Here is a 22,317-nt window from a genome sequence, read left to right on the forward strand (position 1 = left end):
ATTGCAGTTGGTACCAATTCGAGGTTCCCGCCAAGATTTTGAGTAGTACAATTGTCAGTACAGGGTCTAAAACAGAACATTTTGTACTTATTTTTTATGTGACGTATCACTGGATATCTTTTTATTGAACAGTGCATACTACAAATGATGACTTTCTTTGAGTAAAATGTGGAGCAGTAAAATTGGCGATGCGACAGGGACCGTCCCTTTAATGTTCTAGGATTAAGTTCTGTTGTTACGTTCGATACCCTCGTAAATAGCGGTATGGAAAGCATACCATAAAAGAGCTATATATTTCACGCAAAGAAGAGCAGCCATGCCACTGCTTCATTCGCACCAATTTAAGTCTTACATCCCAGCCTAACCTCTGACGAAACAAATGCAGAACCAAAATAATACAGGAAGCCAAGGCTCTACTTATTTCTATATCTTTGTATATTAATTTCTGTGTGTGTGCGCGACGGAAATGCCACGTTGTCGTTGGCTGAATAGATAACGTCTGCTATGCTCGCTGTAGTTGGCTAACTAGATCACGTGTCCTGTGCTCAGATTTAGTAACAAAAGCACTTCGGACAGCGCAGTGTCGATTTCACCGTTTACGAAGCTATCGTGTCATATTTTGTGAATTTCGTATTTATACTTGCTTATTCCGCAAATATGCAGTATCGGTGCTACAGCGCATTAAACATCTATCAAAGAACCGTCCTTTTCTTCTTGGGCTGTTGCGCTACAGTGCCTGGACGTGGGATACCCATATATAAAAATTTAACCTTGTTTCTGTTGATATATTTCGAATAACCAAGAAGAGAAGGAAGTGATGTGAAAAGGATGCTTTCGCAATCCATTTAATTCCATTTTCATTGCATTTTTATCGATAGCAAATGAAGCTGGAACCCCGAAATCAATGTTTGTTTGCTTAATGGTATCGCTTCTTGTTCGTTACATTTTCAGCTTTGAACTCTTATGTACGACACTTTTAATGTTAACGATTGTAAGAAACTTACGTACATATTCTTTGCTAGCCTAATAACGTGTGCAATGAGGAAAGAAGCAATGCATGCTATCGTATCTTCTGCATGTCTATAAAGTAAACGATTATTGAAATGTCAGAGAACCGGAATTGCATAGCGGTAAACCGCCACGCATAATAGAGTTATTTTTTTTATTAGATGTCAGTGTATTAGTTTCACTGTACTTTACGCATCTTCTCACTTTGATGCGTAATTCAGGGTGCGAGTAATAACAGCAATTTATAGGGTTAAAAACGATGTACTCTTTTTAACATGTACCAGCCAGCATTCTGCAATACTACAAATGAGATTACGGGAATGGTCTTAAACACTTAGACCCGCAAAATGAATATTTTGCTTTAGCATGTAAGTCTTTTTATTATCAACGATAGCCTAAACTGTGTGATACATAGGCCTACCTTTCCAATAGTAGCCTATTTGCTTCTTTTCCCGGAATATCTCTCATAAGTAAGTCTGTCAGTTTTTCAGGAATAACCGAAGATATCACAATTGGAATGTACGTCTACCTTGATTATCAGCTTCATTTTACTTTTGAATTGCATTTGGATATTTTCGAAGTGCAGGGTGACAATTATTGAGGTATATGAAATAAAATAGTCATAACTTCTTAACTGTTTGCGTTAGGACGCTCCAACTGCACGGTTGGTCGCGGGGAATTATGGGAATTAGTATGCGCATTATAGTTTGGTTTAGCGACGAAGCCGACTTTCATTTGAATTATATATACTTATATGGATATGGTATCTGTTCTTTCGGACATGTCCAGAAGAACAGCAGGTCATCAATGGTGTCTGTTCTTTCGGACATGTATGTGCATCTGCACAGGAGGAGGAGGTCATGGCCGGTATTGCCATAGCTGCCATAGCTATATACTTATATGGACATAGCCGAAAGAACAGACACCATATCCATGGGATATGGGACTTGGTAAAAATGTCTTCCACGAGTAATGAGTGTGTTGGGTAGGGACACTACGATTGTAGTGTGTGGACATATAAGGCGAGAATGTGGGTCTAGCGGGAGGCGTGCGCGAGATAGTCCGTGTTCATATGGATGGAGCGTCTGCCATGTAAGCAGGAGATCCCGGGTTCGAGTCCCGGTTGGGGCAACAATTTTCACCTGTCCCCGTTGATACATATCAACGCCCATCAGCAGCGGAAGGTATTACTATATAATTCTAATTTAATTTGAATTGGTTCGTCAATAAGCGAGACTGGCGCATTTGGGGGACTGAGAATCCGATTTCCCGACCGAGAAGTCTCTTGAGCCTCAACAGGTGACTGTGTCGTGCGCAGTGCCCAATCACGGAATAATTGGTGCGATATTCCTTGATGGCACGGTGACTACCAAACGGCACGTGAAGGTTTTGGAAGATGATTTCATGCCCATTATCCAAAGTGACACTGATTTCGACACGACGTGGTTCATTCAAGACGGAGCCCGACCCAATCGAAGCAAGAGAGTGTTCGATGTCCTGGAGGAGCACTTGGGGGCCGCATTCTGGCTCTGGGATACCCAGAGGCCACTGGCATGAGCCCCGATTGGCCGCCATATTCTCTGGATCTGAATAATGCGACTCCTTTTTGTGGGGCTATATTAAAGGCAAGGTGTACAGAAATAGCCGCAAAACCATTGCTGAGCTGAAAACAGCCATTTACGAGGACACCGACAGCACTGATCTTCCGACACTTCAGCGGGCCATGCATAATTTCGCTATTCGTCTACGCCACATCATCGCCAATGATGGCAGGTCTATCTAACATGTCGTAAGCTAAATACGAATATCTGCCGTAACGTTTACATGTTGAATAAACTGGGTGCACGCCGTATTTTGTAACTAATTTACGTTCTTTCTTTATATAGCTCAATAACTGTTACCCTGTATATAAGTCTATACCAAAGTCTATACCATGCTTTGTGACATACAAAAAGCTAGTTAGTTTCATTTGCACGTTAAATCATAATGTCATAATGATGTGGAACAAGCTGGTTGTATTGACATCAGTTTTTTTAAATGCCTCCATCCTGATTATTACATTTTTGTTGTTTTTTTTTTTTTAAATTAAAAACAGATAGATGTTAGCCAGTAATTCCTAACCATCACTATTTACATATTACAATAACATATAGCCTTCTGCGGAACAGAAGAATTTGTCAAAAAGAAACGTTTTCAGTTTAGTTTAAAATTTTACTTTGCTGTCACGCATTTTACATCAATGGGTAACGGATCAGATCTTTTGTTTGTACCACTGTGAACCCCTGTTTGTGCTAGACACATATTAATGTGCTATAATGAATGCCACTGTTTTTCTTCTGATGTTGTAATTATGTACATCATTGTTACTGTTGAAGTGCACTGGATTATTTACAACAAACTTAAAGTGGGAATAACTATACTATCAAGATCGGTGCTCACACGCCGAGCAGCCGACAGGCACGACGAAAACCGTACTCATGTAAGTTTTCCGCCAGAGCCTATTTCAGAAAGGAAGCAAAGAATACATACACATTCATACAATGATACACACAGATCTCATACTCTCACACATGACCGCTGTCTCCGGCTCTTCTTGCCAGAATCTTTTTCTCAAGGGGGGAGGAAATGCGAACAATGAATGATTTTTCCACTTGGCACTCCATCTTCTAGCCTTCACAGTTCAACTCGCTATCTTCAAATGACAAAATGACAATATCTAAACTCGAATAGCAACTGTGACCTACAAATAAAAAATTACAGTTGATAAAAAAAACATATCAACCACAATACCAACATGCAAAACAAAAAACCATTACGAACTTATGCACCAACATAATAATTGTTCACGCTGCGAGGATTTTTAGATAAATATGCAGAAAAAGTATCAAGTACCCATATATACAATAAATTCGTTGTTTACCTTATGTAGGTAAGATGTTTACTTCTTTTTCCTTACCTGAATGTATCCTTAGAAAGTATCACAATAGTCGGCTGACATGACGAACCAGTGACCGCAAGCCACAGCAGGCCCAAAGGAAGTACGGATTACGGGCCCTGTTTACGACCCTGGGAGGACCACCACGGACATCTACAGACTGTATCATAACAGTCGCCACACTCTTCGCGTTTTCGTTACCCAACGTTCCAAGTGGCCAGCAAGCGACAATTCTAAATGCGGTACCGGACGAGTAAGAATACTGACGTTTATGTTGACCTGTTACACAGTTTTTACAATAGTAAGTGTATGTAATGCCATAAAAATCGGAAATAACCAAACTGACACCGCATTTGTCATTATTTCGTTTTCTAAGGACGCCGGAAGGTAAAAAGCTGTACATACAGAGCAGTTTATTTAAGATTCTCTTGTCATAGACATTTCCTCAATAATGTTGTCTCCCTTTAATGACAAAAAATTGCTAGTAAGCACTAGAAGACGTGACCTGTCGCATATCTAACCATACGTTGCTGAGTTTTGCTCGTTACACTTTCAGCCAAATCTGTCAATGTGGATCGTAACAAACGTATAAGGAACTCTTTGTTGTTGTGGTCTTCAGTCCTGAGACTGGTTTGATGCAGCTCTCCATGCTACTCTATCCTGCGCAAGCTGCTTCATCTCCCAGTACCTACTGCAGCCTACATCCTTCTGAATCTGCTTAGTGCCGGCCGCGGTGGTCTAGCGGTTCTAGGCACTCAGTCCGGAACCGCGCGACTGCTACGGTCGCAGGTTCGAATCCTGCCTCGGGCATGGATGTGTGTGATGTCCTTAGGTTAGTTAGGTTTAAGTAGTTCTAAGTTCTAGGGGACTGATGACCACAGATGTTTAGTCCCATAGTGCTCAGAGCCATTTGAATCTGCTTAGTGTATTCATCTCTTCGTCTCCCTCTACGATCTTTACCCTCCACGCTGCCCTCCAATACTAAATTGGTGATCCCTTGATGTCTCAGAACATGTCCTACCAACCGATCCCTTCTTCTAGTCAAGTTGTGCCACAAGCTCCTCTTCTCCCCAATTTTATTCAATACATCCTTATTAGTTATGTGATCTACCCATCTAATCTTCAGACCTGCATTATTTAACGTAACGAATAAGCCACCACAACTTTTTCTTAAAGGAAAGCTACAGAGATGTGATGATAAATCTTCGGAAGACCAATAAAACTGTTTCCCAACACAGACGAAATCGTTTCCAGAATTGTTGCTAAATTTAAGCCACAAACGGCATGTTAGCTTTTGAAGCGAAAGTAATTACATTTACAAAAATATTGCAGTATTAGAAAGTCACGTGAAGTGTAAGAATGGGCGAATTGTTATACTTCACAAAAGATGTAAGTGTCAAGGAAAGTGCCTCCGGTAATAACGACAGGAACAGAAATGCACAAACAAACAAAAAAAAGTTAACACCAAACGGATCCCCAGAACCTGAAGACAGACGTTTACTATGGATATTGTATCACAGACGCAGTCCCTTTGACTGTTCAGAGAAGTCACTAAACCCGCTCAAAGAAATCAACAACCATGCACGAGCAGCGCCTATTAGACGGGGACGCGGAGGGGGGGGGGGAGGGGGGGGGGGCGACTGCCGATCAGTTCCAGTAGGAAGGAGGTACACAGCTCGTGTTGTCTGTAGTTCAACCATGCCTAGACGGTAAATGCCGCAGTTCGATCGCGTCCGCATTGTTACTTTGTGCCAGGAAGGGCTCTCAACAAGGGAAATGTCCAGGCACCTCTGAGTGAATGAAAGCGATGTTATTCGGACATGGAGGAGATACACAGAGACAGGAACTGTCGATGACATACCTCGTTCAGTCCGCCCAGGGGCTAGCTATTGCAGTGGATGACCACTACCTACGGATTATGGCTCGGAGGAACCCTGACAGCAACGCCACCGTGTTGAATAATGCTTTTCGTGAAGCCACAGCAGGTCGTGTTACGACTCAAACTGTGGGCAATAGGCTGCATGATGCGCAACTTCACTCCCGACTTCCATGGTGAGTTCCATCTTTGCAACCACGTCATACAGCGCTGTACAGATGAGCCCAACAACATGCCGAATGGACCGCGCAGGACTGGCACCACGTTCTCTTCACCGATGAGTGTCGCATATGCCTTCGACCAGACAATCGTCGGGGACGTGTTTGGAGGCAACCCAGTCAGGCTGAAAGCCTTAGACACACTGTCCAGCGAGTGCAGCAACGTGGAGGTTCCCTCCTGTTTTGGCGTGGCATTATGTGGAGCCGACGCACGCCGCTGGTGGTCATGGAAGGCGCCGTAACAGCTATACGATAGGTGAATGCCATCCTCTGACCGATAGGGCAACCATATCGGTAGCATATTGGGGAGGCATTCGTATTCAGGGACGACAATTCGCGCCCCCATCGTGCACATCTTGTAAATGACTTCCTTCACGATAATGACATCGCTTGACTAGAGTAGCCAGCTTGCTCTCCAGACATGAACCCCATCGAGCATGCCTGGGAATGAATGAAAATGGCTGTTTACGGACTATGAGGGATCTACGCCGAATCGCCGTTGAGGAGTGGGACAATCCGGATCAACAGTGCCTTGATGAACTTGTGGATAGTATGCCACGACTAATACAGGCATGCATCAATGCAAGAGGACGGGCTACTGGTTATTAGAGGTACTGGTGTAAACAGCAATCTGGACCACCACCTCTGATTGTCTTGCTGTATGGTGGTACAACATCAAACGTGTGGTTTTCGTGAGCAATAAAAAGGGCAGAAATTATATTTATGTTGATCTCTATTCCAGTTTTCTGTACAGATTTCGGAACTCTCGGAACCGAGGTGATACAAAAGTTTTTTGATATGTGTAAATACGCTTCTCATGCACAAAATGTGTGTTTATATTCCTTTGCTTTCAGTGGTGTAAGCTAAATATACACATATTCGAAAGTATTTCTACATGAAAAATATGTAGCTCAATTATTGAATCAGTGCCATTCGTCTGTTTTTACATGTATTTACGATAATTCATGTCTCTTGGCTATTTATTAATGCAGGGAACGTAAAAATATAACCATTATTTCGTTAATTAAGTAGAAAATAATTAAACATTATCTGTAAGGCGAATGTGACTGCTTTCTGACAGCGTTAACAGACGAGAGTGAATTCATTAAATACGTATCAACGTATTTAAACATAAACTTTACTCAGAAATGTATTCGGACATACAGGAAAATCAAAGTTCACTACTAGTTCAACGCTTAAAATTTTACAGATGTTTCGGTCTTTTCACATTGCTACGGAAAAGAACAGGAGAGAGTTGACCATGAAACTCGGGCTGAATGGCTTATTAGTTAAACCATTAGTTTCTTTCACAGCAGCATAAAATACGACCACTTTTAGAGGTGCATGTGTTTTGATTCAAAACATTTTGGAAAAAGATCTCTTGTGTTTACATTGCAGGTATAAGATGTATGAGATGATGATGATAGTTTTTGACCGCAGACACTCTTCTCTAAGAACCATCTCATGGACTATCTTTCCGTGCTCGAAGCGAATCCATGTTGCAAGATGGATGACGAAAGCCATATATGTATTTAAAAAGTTCACGTCCGGGACGAGGTTGAATTACGACCACAAGAAGAGGCTACAATTTGTTAGATTCGTATTTTCCTTGCCAGTATGTACTGCGAAGCACCGTCTTCTGTCTCTTCAAAAGCCAAAGCACCATATTTGGATTTCAGAATTCTTTCACAACTTTTGTGTGTTTTTACCAGATCGTTGATAGTGGTACCCCGCCGAGTGTCGCTTTACAAAAACTGAAAAATCGTCCACCGGCTATAATCTTTGTGGTGCTTCGAAGTGAGTTCTCAGCGCTGAGAAAAGACAGAGCAATGCATAGTTTTGTCTACCTTCTTTCGAGACCGCTGGCACCACCGGTGCAGCATAGACACAATCTCTGGCAGCACGCCGTAATGGTGACTTACGACACACAATCGGAAAGTGTCTACTGGCTATAAAGCAGACAGTCAATAATATTGCAAAATAATATTGTAAAATACCACTGACATTACCCCTAGACTGCTCCATAATACTGTTAATTATTTCGTCAATTATATGGTGCAATATGACAGCAACGGCGTGCGGTTCAGAATGTTGGGCGATAAAGACGCTGCTGCTGTCATAATTGCTGTATTTTGTTGCACGCAGAAAGAAAATGGTGGATCAAAAACTGGTTCAAAGAGCGCCAAAGATCACTCACGAAAACGTGTTGAGAGAATTGCAGTTAAACAGAAGTAAGAGAGATTACCATAACTTTTTGGTTGTGATGGATGAATGTTTCATACATTACTAGTAATGGTTCTCCCTATACGTGGCCACTTGCCTGTCACTCCTCCGCTCTCCCGTGTATATATCTGCGGACGTCCATGTCATCACCCTCAAAAAACAAAATAATACAATGAGAGACGCACTTCCACCAAGCCTGCACTTATCTATACTCTATTATGCTATGAAACCTTACTTCTCGCAATTCTTTCAAAGACTAGAAATTTACAAATGCAGTTCTTTGAGAGACAGTTATTTAAGGGGACTTTGCAGGGCCTATGCGGGCAATGTTACATTAGCCTACTTTAGGTGCCTTTATCTATGAAATTTTTACAGGTATCTTACCCATATTATTTATGTCTACTGAACCAGCATTAAGAGAGGGGGTACAATAGGAGGAGAGATATACACACACACATCTAAAAAAGTTTTGCATCACCTCGGTTCCGAGAGTTCCAAAACCTTTACAGAAAATTGGAATAGAAATCAACATAAACATCATTTCCGCTTTTTTAATTGCTCACGAAAACCACACATTGCATGTTGTACCATCATACAGCGAGACCTTCACAGATGGTGGTCCAGATTGTTGTACACACCAGTTCCTCTAATACCCAGTAGCACGTCCTCTTACATTCATGAATGCCTATATTCGTCGTGGCATACTATCCACAAGTTTATCAAGGCACTGTTGGTCCAGATTGTCCCACTCCTCAAGGGCCTTGGGCACCCCTCAGAATGGTTGGTGGGTCACGTCGTCCATCTATCCCAGGCTTGTTCGATAGGGTTCATGTCTGGAGAACGTGCTGACCACTCTAGTCGATCGATGTAGTTATCCTGAAGGAAGTCATTCACAAGATGTGCCCGATGGGAGCGCGAATTGTCGTCCATGAAGACGAATGCCTTGCCAATATGCTGCCAATATGGTTGCACCATCGGTCGGAGGATGTCATTCACGTATCTTACATCCGTTAGGGGCCTTCCATGACCACCAGCGGTGTACATGGGCCCTACATAATGCTACCACAAAACGGCAGGGAACCTCAACCTTGCTTCACTCGCTGGACAGTGTTTCTAAGGCGTTCAAACCTGACCGAGTTGCCTCGAAACACGTCTCCGACGATTGTCTCGTTGAAGGCATATGAGACACTCATCTGGGAAGAGAACGTGATGCCATTTTGAGCGGTCCATTCGCCATGTTGTTGGGCCCATCTGTACAGCAATGCATGATGTCGTGGTTGCAAAGATAGACCTCGCCATGGACGACGGGAGTGAAGTTGCGCACCATGCAGCCTACTGTGCACAGTTTGAGTCTCAACACGACGTCCTGTGGTTTCACGAAAAGCATTATTCCTCATGGTGGCGTTGCTGCCAGGTTTCCTCCGAGCCATAATCCGTAGGTAGCGGTCATCCACTGCAGTTGTAGCCCGTGGGTGGCCTGAACGAGGCATCTCACCAACAGTTCCTGTCTCTCTGTATCTCCTCTACACCTGAACAACATCGCTTTGGTTCACTCCGAGACGCCTGGACATTGCCCTTGTTGAGAGCCCTTCCTGGCACAAAGTAACAATGCGGACGCAATCGAACGGCAGTATTGACCGTCTAGGCACAGTTGAACTACAGGCAACGTGAGCCGTGTACCTCCTTCCTGGTGTAATGACTGGAGCTGATCGGCTGTCGGATCCCCTCCGTCTAATGGCGCTGCTCATGTATGGTTGTTTACATCTTTGGGCGGGTTTAGTGACATCTCTGAACAGTCAAAGGGCCTGTGTCTATGAACCAATATCCACAGTCAATGTCTATCTTCAGGAGTTCTGGGAACTGGGGTGATGCAAAACTTTTTTGATGTGTGTATATGTATTTTCTATTATGCTGCTTTTTTATTACAAATAATTGTACATATAATGCCGTAGACATCTATCTATTCAAAGTATTGCCATAGTTGTGCTTTGTACGTGCAGTACGTCATATTTAAATAGCTGCGAAAGTTTCTTATAGGTATAAAAAGTAGTTTTTGATATAAAGGAACACAAAGCATAAAAAATCATTTTGAGAAAATCACATTTACAGTTTTTTATGATAGAAATTGACTTGTAACTTTAAATTAAGTCTCAAAAACACCCAGCAGCATAGTCAGCATCATCATCATCTTTAGCAGCTTCCTGCTCTGAAAGTTTCATTCTTCTGACTGATGTTGCCTCTTTGGTGGTGAAGTCAGCTGCACGCTGTGCCTTAGCGAGTCTCAACTTGTCCAGTAACTTCAATACGTTCACAGTATGGTAGCCTGGAGTGACGTTAAGATGTTTTGGTACTCTTACTCTTCCCATGTTTCCATTATTAAATGTTAATACAGCATCACTAACTCCTCATTTTAGTGTACTGAGCCTTAAAAAACATTTTTGGGCATTCGTGTCCAGATGACGTTATTGAATGACTCGTTACGAGTCTGTGTTCGCCCATGTAGACACTTTCGGAGGTAATCTGGGTGAGCTAGGTTTGAGGGAGAGAGAGAGAGAGAGAGAGAGAGAGAGAGAGAGAGAGAGAGAGAGAGAGAGAGAGAGAGAAAGGAAGGTAGGAGGGGTAATTAAAAGTGAATAAATAATAGAAGAAATGTTTAGATACTTTTGGGGTTGCAGGGGAGGCAATAAAGGGGAAGAGAGAGATGAATTTGGAAAAAAAAAAAAACCAATACTATTCTTAATAAAAAGGAGCTCATGATTAATTACTTTTATGTATGCAGGCAGAGAGTAATTGAAATATAAAAGTAATATCCAAAACATAAAATTAAGAGAAACGTATTACAACTAAAAGGGTAATGTAAAGGTAACCTAACCTATTTTTATCTCGTCGTGTTCAATACTTTTTCATTGCCAAGTGAGTTTCCACTAGCTCTCACTAACAGAAAATTGTGCAGAGGAACAAGTAACGAGAGCTTTCACTGCTGTAATATCTTGTCTAGAATTCCCCCATCATTTCTGACTGCAATTATGCATCTTAGCGTGGAATCTATGCGGCTATATAACTGCCAGAAAAGGCAACTTCCTCTCAGGCGGCCGGCCGCTGTGGCCGTGCGGTTCTAGGCGCTTCAGTCCGGAACCCCGTGACCGCTACGGTCGCAGGTTCGAATCCTGCCTCGGGCATGGATGTGTGTGATGTCCTTAGGTTAGTTAGGTTTGAGTAGTTCTAAGTTCTAGGGGACTCATGACCACAGATGTTAGGTCCCATAGTGCTCAGAGCCATTTGAACCATTTTTTTTTCTCTCTCTCAGGCTTGAAGAATGCAGTGCCGAAGGGTGTCTGCGTTAACCGTTTGCATCTGTAGCCAGCTACCCGATAGTGTCCGTATAACCTCCGTCCAAGTATTTCATTCGGTTCATATCCGCAGCCTTTGTCGGTCAATCTATGCTGTCGAGTCCATGCTAGACAGCTGTTGCTGAACAAGTGCGGACTAATGCACAGCACATGCATTCTCGCTGACGGCAGCATCACATTCTTCAATAAGTGGGCGTACTGCCTGCTATCAAGAGTTCACTCAGTTCTACGAAGTACGGCGCTATGTAAAAACAGGCGGCAGTCTCGCTCTTTTCGTGTGGTAGCGCGGCGGGCGACCCGGCCTCTGTCTCGCCTTGTCACAAAAACATCATCTAAGGCGCCAACCTCTCTCTTCCCAGAAAAGGGAAGTTACTTTGTTGAGCAGTGGCATTTAATATGCACTAAACACTGAGGTGACAAACTCATGGCGTATCTCCTAATATCGTATCATACCTCCTTTTTTTCTGACGCAGTGCAGAAACTCGACGTGACACGGACTCCACAATTCGTTGGAAGTCTCCTGCAGAAATATTAAGCCATGCTGTCTCTATAACGATCCACAATTGCATAAGTGTTGACAGTGGAGGATTTTGTGCACGAACTTACCTCTCGATTATGTCCCTTAAATGTTCTGTGGGATGCTTCTCGGGTGGTCTGGGTGGGTAAAGCTTTCGCTCGAATTATCCAGTATGTTCTTCAAACCACCTGTGAACAAATGTGGCCCGGGGACATGGCGCATTGTCATCCACGAAAATTCTATCGTCGTTTAGGAACATGAAGTCCATGAATGGCTGCAAATGGTCTCCAAGTAGCCGAACATAGCATTTAGTCATTGATGGGTTCAGTTGGGACACGTCCACTTCATACAGTGTGTAAACTTTTAGATGTCAGACTTCTCCCTAGTCTTGAATCGGTAGAAGTCGGTAAACGTCGAGAGGCTTCGGTAGGCATGGAGTTTCGACTGCTGCCAACATTACGTAGCTGACTGTGTTGTACAAGGTAGCCATTGTCGTCTACTTCGTTATTGTTTTGCTCTGTACTGTTCTGCGTGTTTTTATTGGGCAGTTGCGCTAAACATTATCAAAATTAGTGAAGAGGCAGTTGCTGGCCCATCTCGGGAGTCGCCAACAACCCCTACCGGTAGGCCTACGGTCAGGAGGAAACCAGTATTGCGTAGCGATGCTCGCAAAATTATATCGTGTGTGATTGAATGCTGCGAAAGGAAAAGGGAGCTGAAAAAATTGCTTCACCCCATTTACAAATCTTCAGTGAGAGCTGCTACATACACCGTACAAAGCATGCGTAGCACTGGAAGATTCAAACAGTTTTCCAAGAATCATCCTGGCGTATCACCACAAACGCCTGGCAAGAAAAGGTGAGTTTCCATTTCAGATATGTCGTCCAGTCAGACGTGTCCTCGTAACTGCCGTCTGCTTCACGTCTGCTGTGCAGCGAGCTACGTTAATTTAAGTATTAACTGTATTTTTCTTACTTGTCACTTCTTCTTCCGTGTGTTTTTGCTTTTAGGAAGCTTTAATTGTCGAGTGCTAGTAATAGTGTTCCATAGATTTCGTGTTTGTTTTGAATACAGTCAGAGAGTCCCTTTGTCAACCACAGTGCCAGTAGTGCTAGTGTTTGTTTTCAATACAGTCCAGAGACAGGTAGTGCTATTTTTCATTGTTTTCTACAAGAAGTGTCTAGCAACACCAGTTTAGTCAACAATCAGCCGCCTTTAGTGAATTAGCAGTCTAGTTAAAAGTTGATTAACTCTCTTCAGTAAATTGATTCCTTAGAATGGATAGGATGTGTGACTGCTGTGTACGGACGCAGGAGGAGCTGGCCACTGTTCGCGAACAGCTGAACGTGTTGATGGCCGCGGTCAGCCGTCTTCAGGTTGCTGCCTCGGAGTGTAGCGGCAGTGGGGAGTCTGGTGCGTCGCAAGGTACACCCCAGGTGTTACATGCTTCACCCACTGTCCCTGCCGCGGGTACTGGGCGCGGTTGGGCCACCCTCTCCACAAGGGGAGTGGCGGGTTCAGCGGCGTTCGCGGCGCACGAGGCGGAGGGTCAATGTGGAGGCTCGCCGTGTGGCATCGCCCGCTCTGCCTGTGAGTGGACATGTGGCCGCGCCTTCAGCAAGGTCCGAGCAGGCACACGGGGGGAGGGGTTTATTAGTTATTGGGAGCTCCAACGTTAGGCGGGTGATGGAGCCCCTTAGGGAAATAGCGGAAAGGTCGGGGAAGAAGGCCAGTGTTCACTCTGTCTGCTTGCCGGGGTCTCATCCGAGATGTGGAGGAGGCCCTGCCGGCGGCGATAGAGAGCACTGGGTGCACCCGACTGCAAATTGTTGCTCATGTCGGCACCAATAACTCCTGCCGTCTGAGTTCAGAGGTCATCCTCAGTTCGTACAGGCGGTTGGCGGAATTGGTGAAGGCGGAAAGCCTCGCTCGCGGGGTGGAATCTGAGCTAGCTATTTGTAGTATCGTTCCCAGAACCGATCGCGGTCCTCCGGTTTGGAGCCGAGTAGAAGGCTTAAACCAGAGGCACAGACAATTCTGCGGAGATCTGGGGTGCAAATTTCTCGACCTCCGCTATCGGGTGGAGAAATGTAGGGTCCCCCTGAATAGGTCAGGCGTGCACTACACGCCGGAAGCGGCTACAAGGGTAGCGGAGTACGTGTGGAGTGCACATGTGGGTTTTTTAGGTTAGAGAATTCCCTCCCTAGGCCCGACAAGACGCCTTCTGAGACGCGGCAAGGTAGGAGTAGGCAAAATGCAACAGGGAATAACAATATTAATGTGCTAATAGTAAACTGCAGGAGCGTCTATAGAAAGGTCCCAGAACTGCTCTCATTAATAAACGGTCACAATGCCCCTATAGTACTAGGGACAGAAAGTTGGCTGAAACCAGACGTAAATAGTAATGAAATCCTAAACTCAGCTTGGAATGTATACCGCAGAGACAGGCTGGACAGTGAAGGCGGAGGCATGTTTATAGCGATAAGAAGTGCAATAGTATCGAAGGAAATTGACGGAGATCCGAAATGTGAAATAATTCGGGTGAAGGTCACAGTTAAAGCAGACTCAGACATGGCAATTGGATGTCTCTATAGGCCCCCTGGCTCAGCAGCTCCTGTGGCTGAGCACCTGAAGGATAATTTGGAAAATATTTCGAGTAGATTTCCCCACCACGTTATAGTTCTGGGTGGAGATTTTAATTTGCCGGATATAGACTGGGAGACTCAAACCTTCATAACGGGTGGCAGGGACAAAGAATCCAGTGAAATTTTTTTTAAGTGCTTTATCTGAAAACTACCTTGAGCAGTTAAACAGAGAACCCACTCGTGACGATAACATATTAGACCTTCTGGTGACAAACAGATGCGAACTATTTGAAACAGTTAACGCAGAACAGACAATCAGCGATCATAAAGCGGTTACTGCATCGATGATTTCCGTCGTAAATAGAAATATTAAAAAAGTTACGAAGATTTTTCTGTTTAGCAAAAGTGACAAAAAGCAGATTAAAGAGTACCTGACGGCACAACACAAAAGTTTTGCCTCAAGTACAGATAGTGTTGAGGATCAGTGGACAAAGTTCAAAACCATCGTACAATATGCGTTAGATGAGTATGTGCCAAGCAAGATCGTAAGGGATGGAAAAGGGCCACCGTGGTACAACCACCGAGTTAGAAAACTGCTGCGGAAGCAAAGGGAACTTCACAGCAAACATAAACATAGCCAAAGCCTTGCAGACAAACAAAAATTACGCGAAGCAAAATGTAGTGTGATAAGGGCTATGCGAGAGGCGTTCAATGAATTCGAAAGTAAAGTTCTACGTACTGACTTGGCAGAAAATCCTAAGAAATTTTGGTCTTATGTCAAAGCGGTGGGTGGATCAAAACAAAATGTCCAGACACACTGTGACCAAAATGGTACTGAAACAGAGGATGACAGACTAAAGGCCGAAATACTAAATGTCTTTTTCGAAAGCTGTTTCACAGAGGAAGACTGCACTGTAGTTCCTTCTCTAGATTGTCGTACAGATGACAAAATGGTAGATATCGAAATAGACGACAGAGGGATAGAGAAACAATTAAAATCGCTCAAAAGAGGAAAGGCCTCTGGACCTGATGGGATACCAGTTCAATTTTACACAGAGTACGCGAAGGAACTTGCCCCCCTTCTTGCAGCGGTGTATCGTAGGTCTCTAGAAGAGCGTAGCGTTCCAAAGGATTGGAAAAGGGCACAGGTCATCCCCGTTTTCAAGAAGGGACGTCGAATTATAGACCTATACCTATAAAGTCGATCAGTTGTAGAATTTTGGAACACGTATTATGTTCGAGTATAATGACTTTTCTGGAGACTAGAAATCTACTCTGTAGGAATCAGCATGGGTTTCGAAAAAGACGGTCGCGTGAAACCCAACTCGCGCTATTCGTCCACGAGACTCAGAGGGCCATAGACACGGGTTCACAGGTAGATGCCGTGTTTCTTGACTTCCGCAAGGCGTTCGATACAGTTCCCCACAGTCGTTTAATGAACAAAGGAAGGGCATATGGACTATCAGACCAATTGTGTGATTGGATTGAAGAGTTCCTAGATAACAGAATGCAGCATTTCATTATCAATGGAGAGAAGTCTTCCGAAGTAAGAGTGATTTCAGGTGTGCCGCAGGGGAGTGTCATAGGACCGTTGTTATTCACAATATACTAAATTACCTTGTGGATGACATCGGAAGTTCACTGAGGCTTTTTGCGGATGATGCTGTGGTGTATCGAGAGGTTGTAACAATGGAAAACTATACTGAAATGCAGGAGGATCTGCAGCGAATTGACGCATGGTGCAGGGAATGGCAACTGAATGTCAATGTAGACAAATGTAATGTGCTGCGAATACATAGATAGATCCCTTATCATTTAGCTACAAAATAGCAGGTCAGCAACTGGAAGCAGTTAATTCCATAAATTATCTGGGAGTACGCATTAGGAGTGATTTAAAATGGAATGATCATATAAAGTTGATCGTTGGTAAAGCAGATGCCACACTGAGATTCACTGGAACAATCCTAAGGAAATGCAATCCGAAAACAAAGGTAGTACGTTACAGTACGCTTGTTCGCCCACTGCTTGAATACTGCTCAGCAGTGTGGGATCCGTACCAAATAGGGTTGACAGAACAGATAGAGAAGATCCAAAGGAGAGCAGCGCGCTTCGTTACAGGATCATTTAGTAATCGCGAAAGCGTTACGGAGATGATAGATAAACTCCAGTGGAAGACTCTGCAGGAGAGACGTTCAGTAGCTCGGTACGGGCTTTTGTTAAAGTTTCGAGAACATACCTTCACCGAGGAGTCAAGCAGTATATTGCTCCCTCGTACGTATATCTCGCGAAGAGACCATGAGGATAAAATCAGAGAGATTAGAGCCCACACAGAAGCATACCGACAAGCCTTCTTTCCACGAACAATACGGGACTGGAATAGAAGGGAGAACCGATAGAGGTACTCAAGGTACCCTCCGCCACACACCGTCAGGTGGCTTGCGAAGTATGGATGTAGATGTAGATTCGCGACACGATAGCGGAATTTTATTCAGTGCGGAAGATTGTGCCGAGCCTGAGAACACTGCTTCCAGTTTTGCACGACAAAATAGGCTGGAAGTGGTGTATTGTCTCGCTGAGAAAGTACTTTTGTCCATGGGATTCATATGGCGTAAGGTGGAAAACAAGAGGAATGTGTTGTTAGAACGTCCAGACATTGTGCACTGGCGATCTCGTTTCATTGCAGTTGGATGAATGGTTTGTGACCGCATAGTAGACATATATATATATATATATATATATATATATATATATATTATTTCATGTTACATGACGATTTCAGTTTCGTTCACGAACAACATTTAAAGCGAGTTTTACTTCCAAGCCTTTCGTCTAAGCATGACGCGCAATTTGTAGTACCAGCACCGCAACTACACACCCAACGCCACCTCTCCCCTCGCCAGCCAATGCTTGCTTCCTCCGCTCCCCGCACTCTCCTCACAACTCTGCCGTCTTACAGTTAACACACTGTATAAAAACAGTTTACACCATTATGGAGCCACTACCAGCTCGCACAATGCCTTGTTAACAACTTGGTTCCATGGCTTCATGGGGTCTGCGCCACACAGGTCTTACCAAACTGAAATCCAGACTCATCTGATCAGGCCACAGTTTTCCAGTTGTCCAGGGTCCAACCGATACGGTCACGAGTCTAGGAGACGCGCTGCAGGCGATGTCGTGCTATCAGCAACGGCACTCGCGTCGGCCGTCTGCTGCCATAGCCCGTTAACACCCAATTTCGCCGCACTGTCGTAGGATCCACATTGATTCCTGCGATTATTTCACGCAGTGTTACTTGTCTGTCGCCGCTGACAAGTCTACGCAAAGACCGCAGTTGTTGGTTGTTAAATGCAAGTCATCGACAACTGCATTGTCTATGGTGAGAAGTAATGCATGAAATTTGGTATTCTCGTCACATTCTAGACACTGTGGATCTCGGACTATTGAATTACCTAACAATTTCCAAAATGGAATGCCACACGAGTCTAGCTCCAACTACCATTCCGCGTTCAAAGTCTTAATTCCTGTCGTGCAGCCATAATCACGACGGACGATTTTTCGAACAAATCACCTGAGTACAAATGACAATTCCGCCTATGCACTATTCTTGTGTACGTGATACTACCGGCAACTATATACGTAGATATCGGTGTTCTATGGTTTTTGTCGCTTCAGTTTGTAACAGTTTCTATTTTCCTGACTAACAATATTAATTACCGATTTCACCATGTGCAACCTAAGGGAATATTGTTAATTTAGGCACCTCTTTTAATCCTGTATCCGAAGCGTGATGATAATAGGTATAGATTTGCAATATTTTCGGCACAGAACATAGGATATTACAATGAATAAGCACTTCACTGCCTTCCTTTTAGTTTTATTCTCACCACAGTAGCGAACGGCTTGTACACTGGCACTTACCATTGGAAAGTCCCTCTGAATAAGGTACTAATTCCTCAAAGATTTGTGGTCGCTAGCTCTGAAGAAGCAATTTACTTCTATTCTTTCTCAAGTAATTTAACTTTTACTGGAATGAATTTAATTTATTATAACTAATTTCGAAATTCTACGTGGAATCAAGATGTTCTGCAAGCTGTGAGATTCTGAGGTAGCACAATGACTACCATCTTCAAATTTTGTAGTTATCTGCTAATGTAAATTATACAAATGAGATTAAGTGAAAGTTATCTCAAGATTTGTAGCATTAATTGAAATAGCACCACCACCAGTCAACTTTATATCCACACTAATCTATTTCAAAGTCTTTTTCCAGTAAATACGATTACGACAATCTTTCAACATCGTTAATATTTACACAAGATTATTCAAAAAAAGTGTCAAAGGAGTTAGGAGTAAGTTTACAGCTTTAGGATAATGAATTTAACAGGTACGGCATTTTTAAATAACAGTGTATCAAGTTAGTGACTGTAATATCCATTACATTTCTATTCATTTACATTAGATGTCTCAGATTCCAGGCCGTATGTTTCGGGTCATTATTTTGAAAAAACTTAAAATGTTTCCCAATGCGCATGCTTTCGTGCTCTTTTGCAAATTTATTCCCCAGCATTACGAGATAATGAAATTCCTTCATTTTACTCTCAATTAAAACCGGTTCACCAACTCCACTCACCGACATGCTCCCGCACACCATTACATGTCCATCGCCATACTTCACCACAGTATTCCCTTTCTTTTATCGAGACCTTCCGTTTTGCAATGCGACCATGAAAGTTGCCTGTTCTGAGCACGTATTGTTTCGGGACGCACTTTCTTCCGATACCTTTGTCAGTCTCACAAGTGAGTTTTGGAGCACTTACGTTGCGATCATTTTCAGTTTTTCTGAAGATATAACACTCTTCTCGCAAGGAAAACGTTCTTGGACCCCCCCCCCCCCCGTACGCGATAGATTTTACATCTACATCGATACTCTGCAAATTACATTTAAGTGACTGACAGAGGATTCATCGAACCACCTTCACAATAATTCTCTATTATTCCAACTTGGTACAGCGCGCGGAGAAAACGAACGCCAATATCTTTCGGTGCGACCTCTCATTTCGCTCATTTTATTATGATGATCGTTTCTCCCTATGCAGGACGGCGTCAACAAAATATTTTCGCATTCGGAGGAGAAGGCTGGTGATTGGAAATTCGCGAGAAAATTCCTCCGCATGCCAAATCCTGTATCATTTTAGTGACACTCTCTCCCCTATTTCGCCATAATACAAAACGCGCTACCCTTCTGTGAACTTTCTCGATGAACTCCGTCAATCCTATCTGGTAAGGATCCCACACTGTCCAGCAGTATTCTAAAAGAGCAAGGACAAGCATCATCATCATGTAGGCAGTCTCCTTAATAGATCTGTTACATTTTCTAAGTGTTCCAATTTAAATTGTTCGTAACTGTAACTCGTAAGTATTTAGTTGAACTTACGGCCTTTACATTTTGAGTGATTTGCCGTGTAACCGACATTTAACTGATTCCCTTTAGCACTCATGTGGATGGCCTCACACTTTTCGTTATTTAGGGTCAATTGCCAAATTTCGCACCATATCTTTTCTAAATGGTTTTCCAATTTGTTTTGATCTTCTGACGACATTACTAGTTGATAAACGACAACGTATGTGCAAACATCCGAAAACGTCTGCTCAGATTGTCTCCAAACAGCAGAGGGCCTATAACACTACCTTCGGGAACGCCAGAAATATGTCTCGTATATGACTTAAGTACGGAGCTACTGCATCAGCATACTGTGGAAGGAACCTGACCGGATACAGTCTGGACCAGAAGGCTTGCTTTTATTAAGTGATTTAAGTTGCTTCACTACTACAAGGATATCTACTTCTACGTTACTGATGTTGGCAGCTGTTCTTAATTCGAATTCCAGAATAATTATTTCGTCTTCTTTGGTGAAGGAATTTCGGAAGGCCGTGTTTAGTATCTCTGCTTTGGCAGCAGTTTCGTCGATAGTATTTCCATTTCTGTGACGCAGAGAAGGTATTGACTGTGTCTTGCCGCTAGCATACTTCACATACGACCTGAGTCTCTTTGGATTTTCTGCCAGATTTCGAGACAAAGTTTCGTTGTGGAAACTATTATAACCATGTCACATTGGAGTCCAGATAGCGAATCTTGAGGATTTTGAGTCTGTTTAAATTTGGCATGTTTGTTTCGTTGTTTCTGCAACAGTGTTCTGACCCGTTTTGTGTCCCAAGGAAGATCAGCTCTATCGTTTGTTAATTTATTTGGTATAAATCTCTCAATTGCTGCCGATACTATTTGTTCGAATTCAAGCCACATCTAGTCTACACTTTTATTATTAATTCGAAAGGAGTGGAGATTGTCTCTCAGGAAGGCGTCAAGTAAATTTTTATCTGCTTTTTTGAATAGGTTAATTTTTCGTATATTTTGGAGGATTGTCAATTCTATGTTCCTCCCGGAATCCTCTGATTATATCTTAAACTTCACTTTTCTTCATTTGTAATACTCCAGCAGTTTTAAACCTTTCGCATTTAGCATGGTGAAAAATTATTAGCTGTCGCTGTTCGAATGTGCTCCCTCTTCCTTTGCGGCCCATCATTACTTCAGCTGCACACTACCTCGCTGAATTTTTACGTTCACACTGTCCGTGGCTCCATACACACGACCTCTTCATTTTCTCTTAATAATAATCAAAGTGATTTAACATAGCTTGAAAATTATGGTTACAGTTAAATCTAAAAATTTTAATAAATTTTTTGATCACATTTAAGCTGTTACCTTACACACTTCCGCTTCCTTCAGCCTCCGGCGAACCGTATCGCTGGAAGCAGGGAAGTTGGTCTCTCGCCGCAACTGCTTCGCGTTTAGGAAAGGAAGCTGTCGGCTCTTACGCACGAGCTCAGTGTCCTCCTGCTGTGTGCTCCGCCTCTTCCTGCCAGAGCCGGGAATTCTGCCGCTAGTGCCTCTTTCGACATAATTCCTCCACCATCTGTTTGCGGTAGTGGGCGGCACGCCCTGGCTCCTACCAGCACATCTAATCGAATGTTTGCCCCCTTCGATCAGAGCGACGACTCTCTCTCGAACTGACAGCTTCCGGTGAGCCATTGTAACTGACTGCCCGCGACGTGCGATCTGCTTTCCGCTGTCACGCTGACACCTGGGGAGGAAGTAAACACATTGCCTTGACAGAGACAATTCTGTCTCGAGTTTGTAGTCATCTGTGCGTTTATGTGTGTGTCACTGAATAAAAAATTATAAGTTCTTAAGAAACTTACTTGAATTTGAACAAATAACTAATAACTGTACCGCAAAGTTGCTGAATGCCAGTAGTTGGCGGCGATAGAAGACACGTGTCCAAATCCGGCGTGTTTAAAATAGATACACGGTGACTATTATTCAATTATATGAAAAAAAACGTAAATTAGTTAGTGAACACACTTTATTCACCATATGAACGTCATTACAGATATGCGGATTTAGGTTATGACACGTTCGATATGCCCGCCATCACTGACGATGATCTGGACAGACATAGCGAAATTCTGCATGACGCACCAAGGTATCGGAACATTGATGCTGTCGATGACCTCCTGAATAGCTGTTTTCAGCTCGGCTATGGTTTT

At 43.3% G+C, this 22,317-nt stretch overlaps 1 protein-coding gene across 8 annotated transcripts in view; it reads right to left on the reverse strand.

Moving 5' to 3' along the window:
- LOC124550887 (zinc finger protein 239-like) overlaps window positions 1-22,317 on the reverse strand; it is a 270,087-nt gene that overhangs the window by 61,798 nt on the left and 185,972 nt on the right. For 2 of the 8 annotated variants that reach the window (XM_047125656.1, XM_047125655.1), the window contains exon 9: window positions 21,473-21,851. The exons of 3 other annotated variants lie outside the window; for them this stretch is intronic. In XM_047125656.1, the coding sequence (XP_046981612.1) occupies window positions 21,473-21,851 (379 nt within the window). Of the gene's footprint in view, window positions 1-10,241; window positions 10,584-21,472; window positions 21,852-22,317 lie in introns of those variants that run through there. 3 more of the 8 variants (XM_047125657.1, XM_047125653.1, XM_047125659.1) reach the window with 3 other exon arrangements.

This window comes from Schistocerca americana, chromosome 9 (genome assembly GCF_021461395.2).
Source record: "Schistocerca americana isolate TAMUIC-IGC-003095 chromosome 9, iqSchAmer2.1, whole genome shotgun sequence".
Classification (NCBI taxonomy): Eukaryota; Metazoa; Arthropoda; class Insecta; order Orthoptera; family Acrididae; genus Schistocerca; species Schistocerca americana.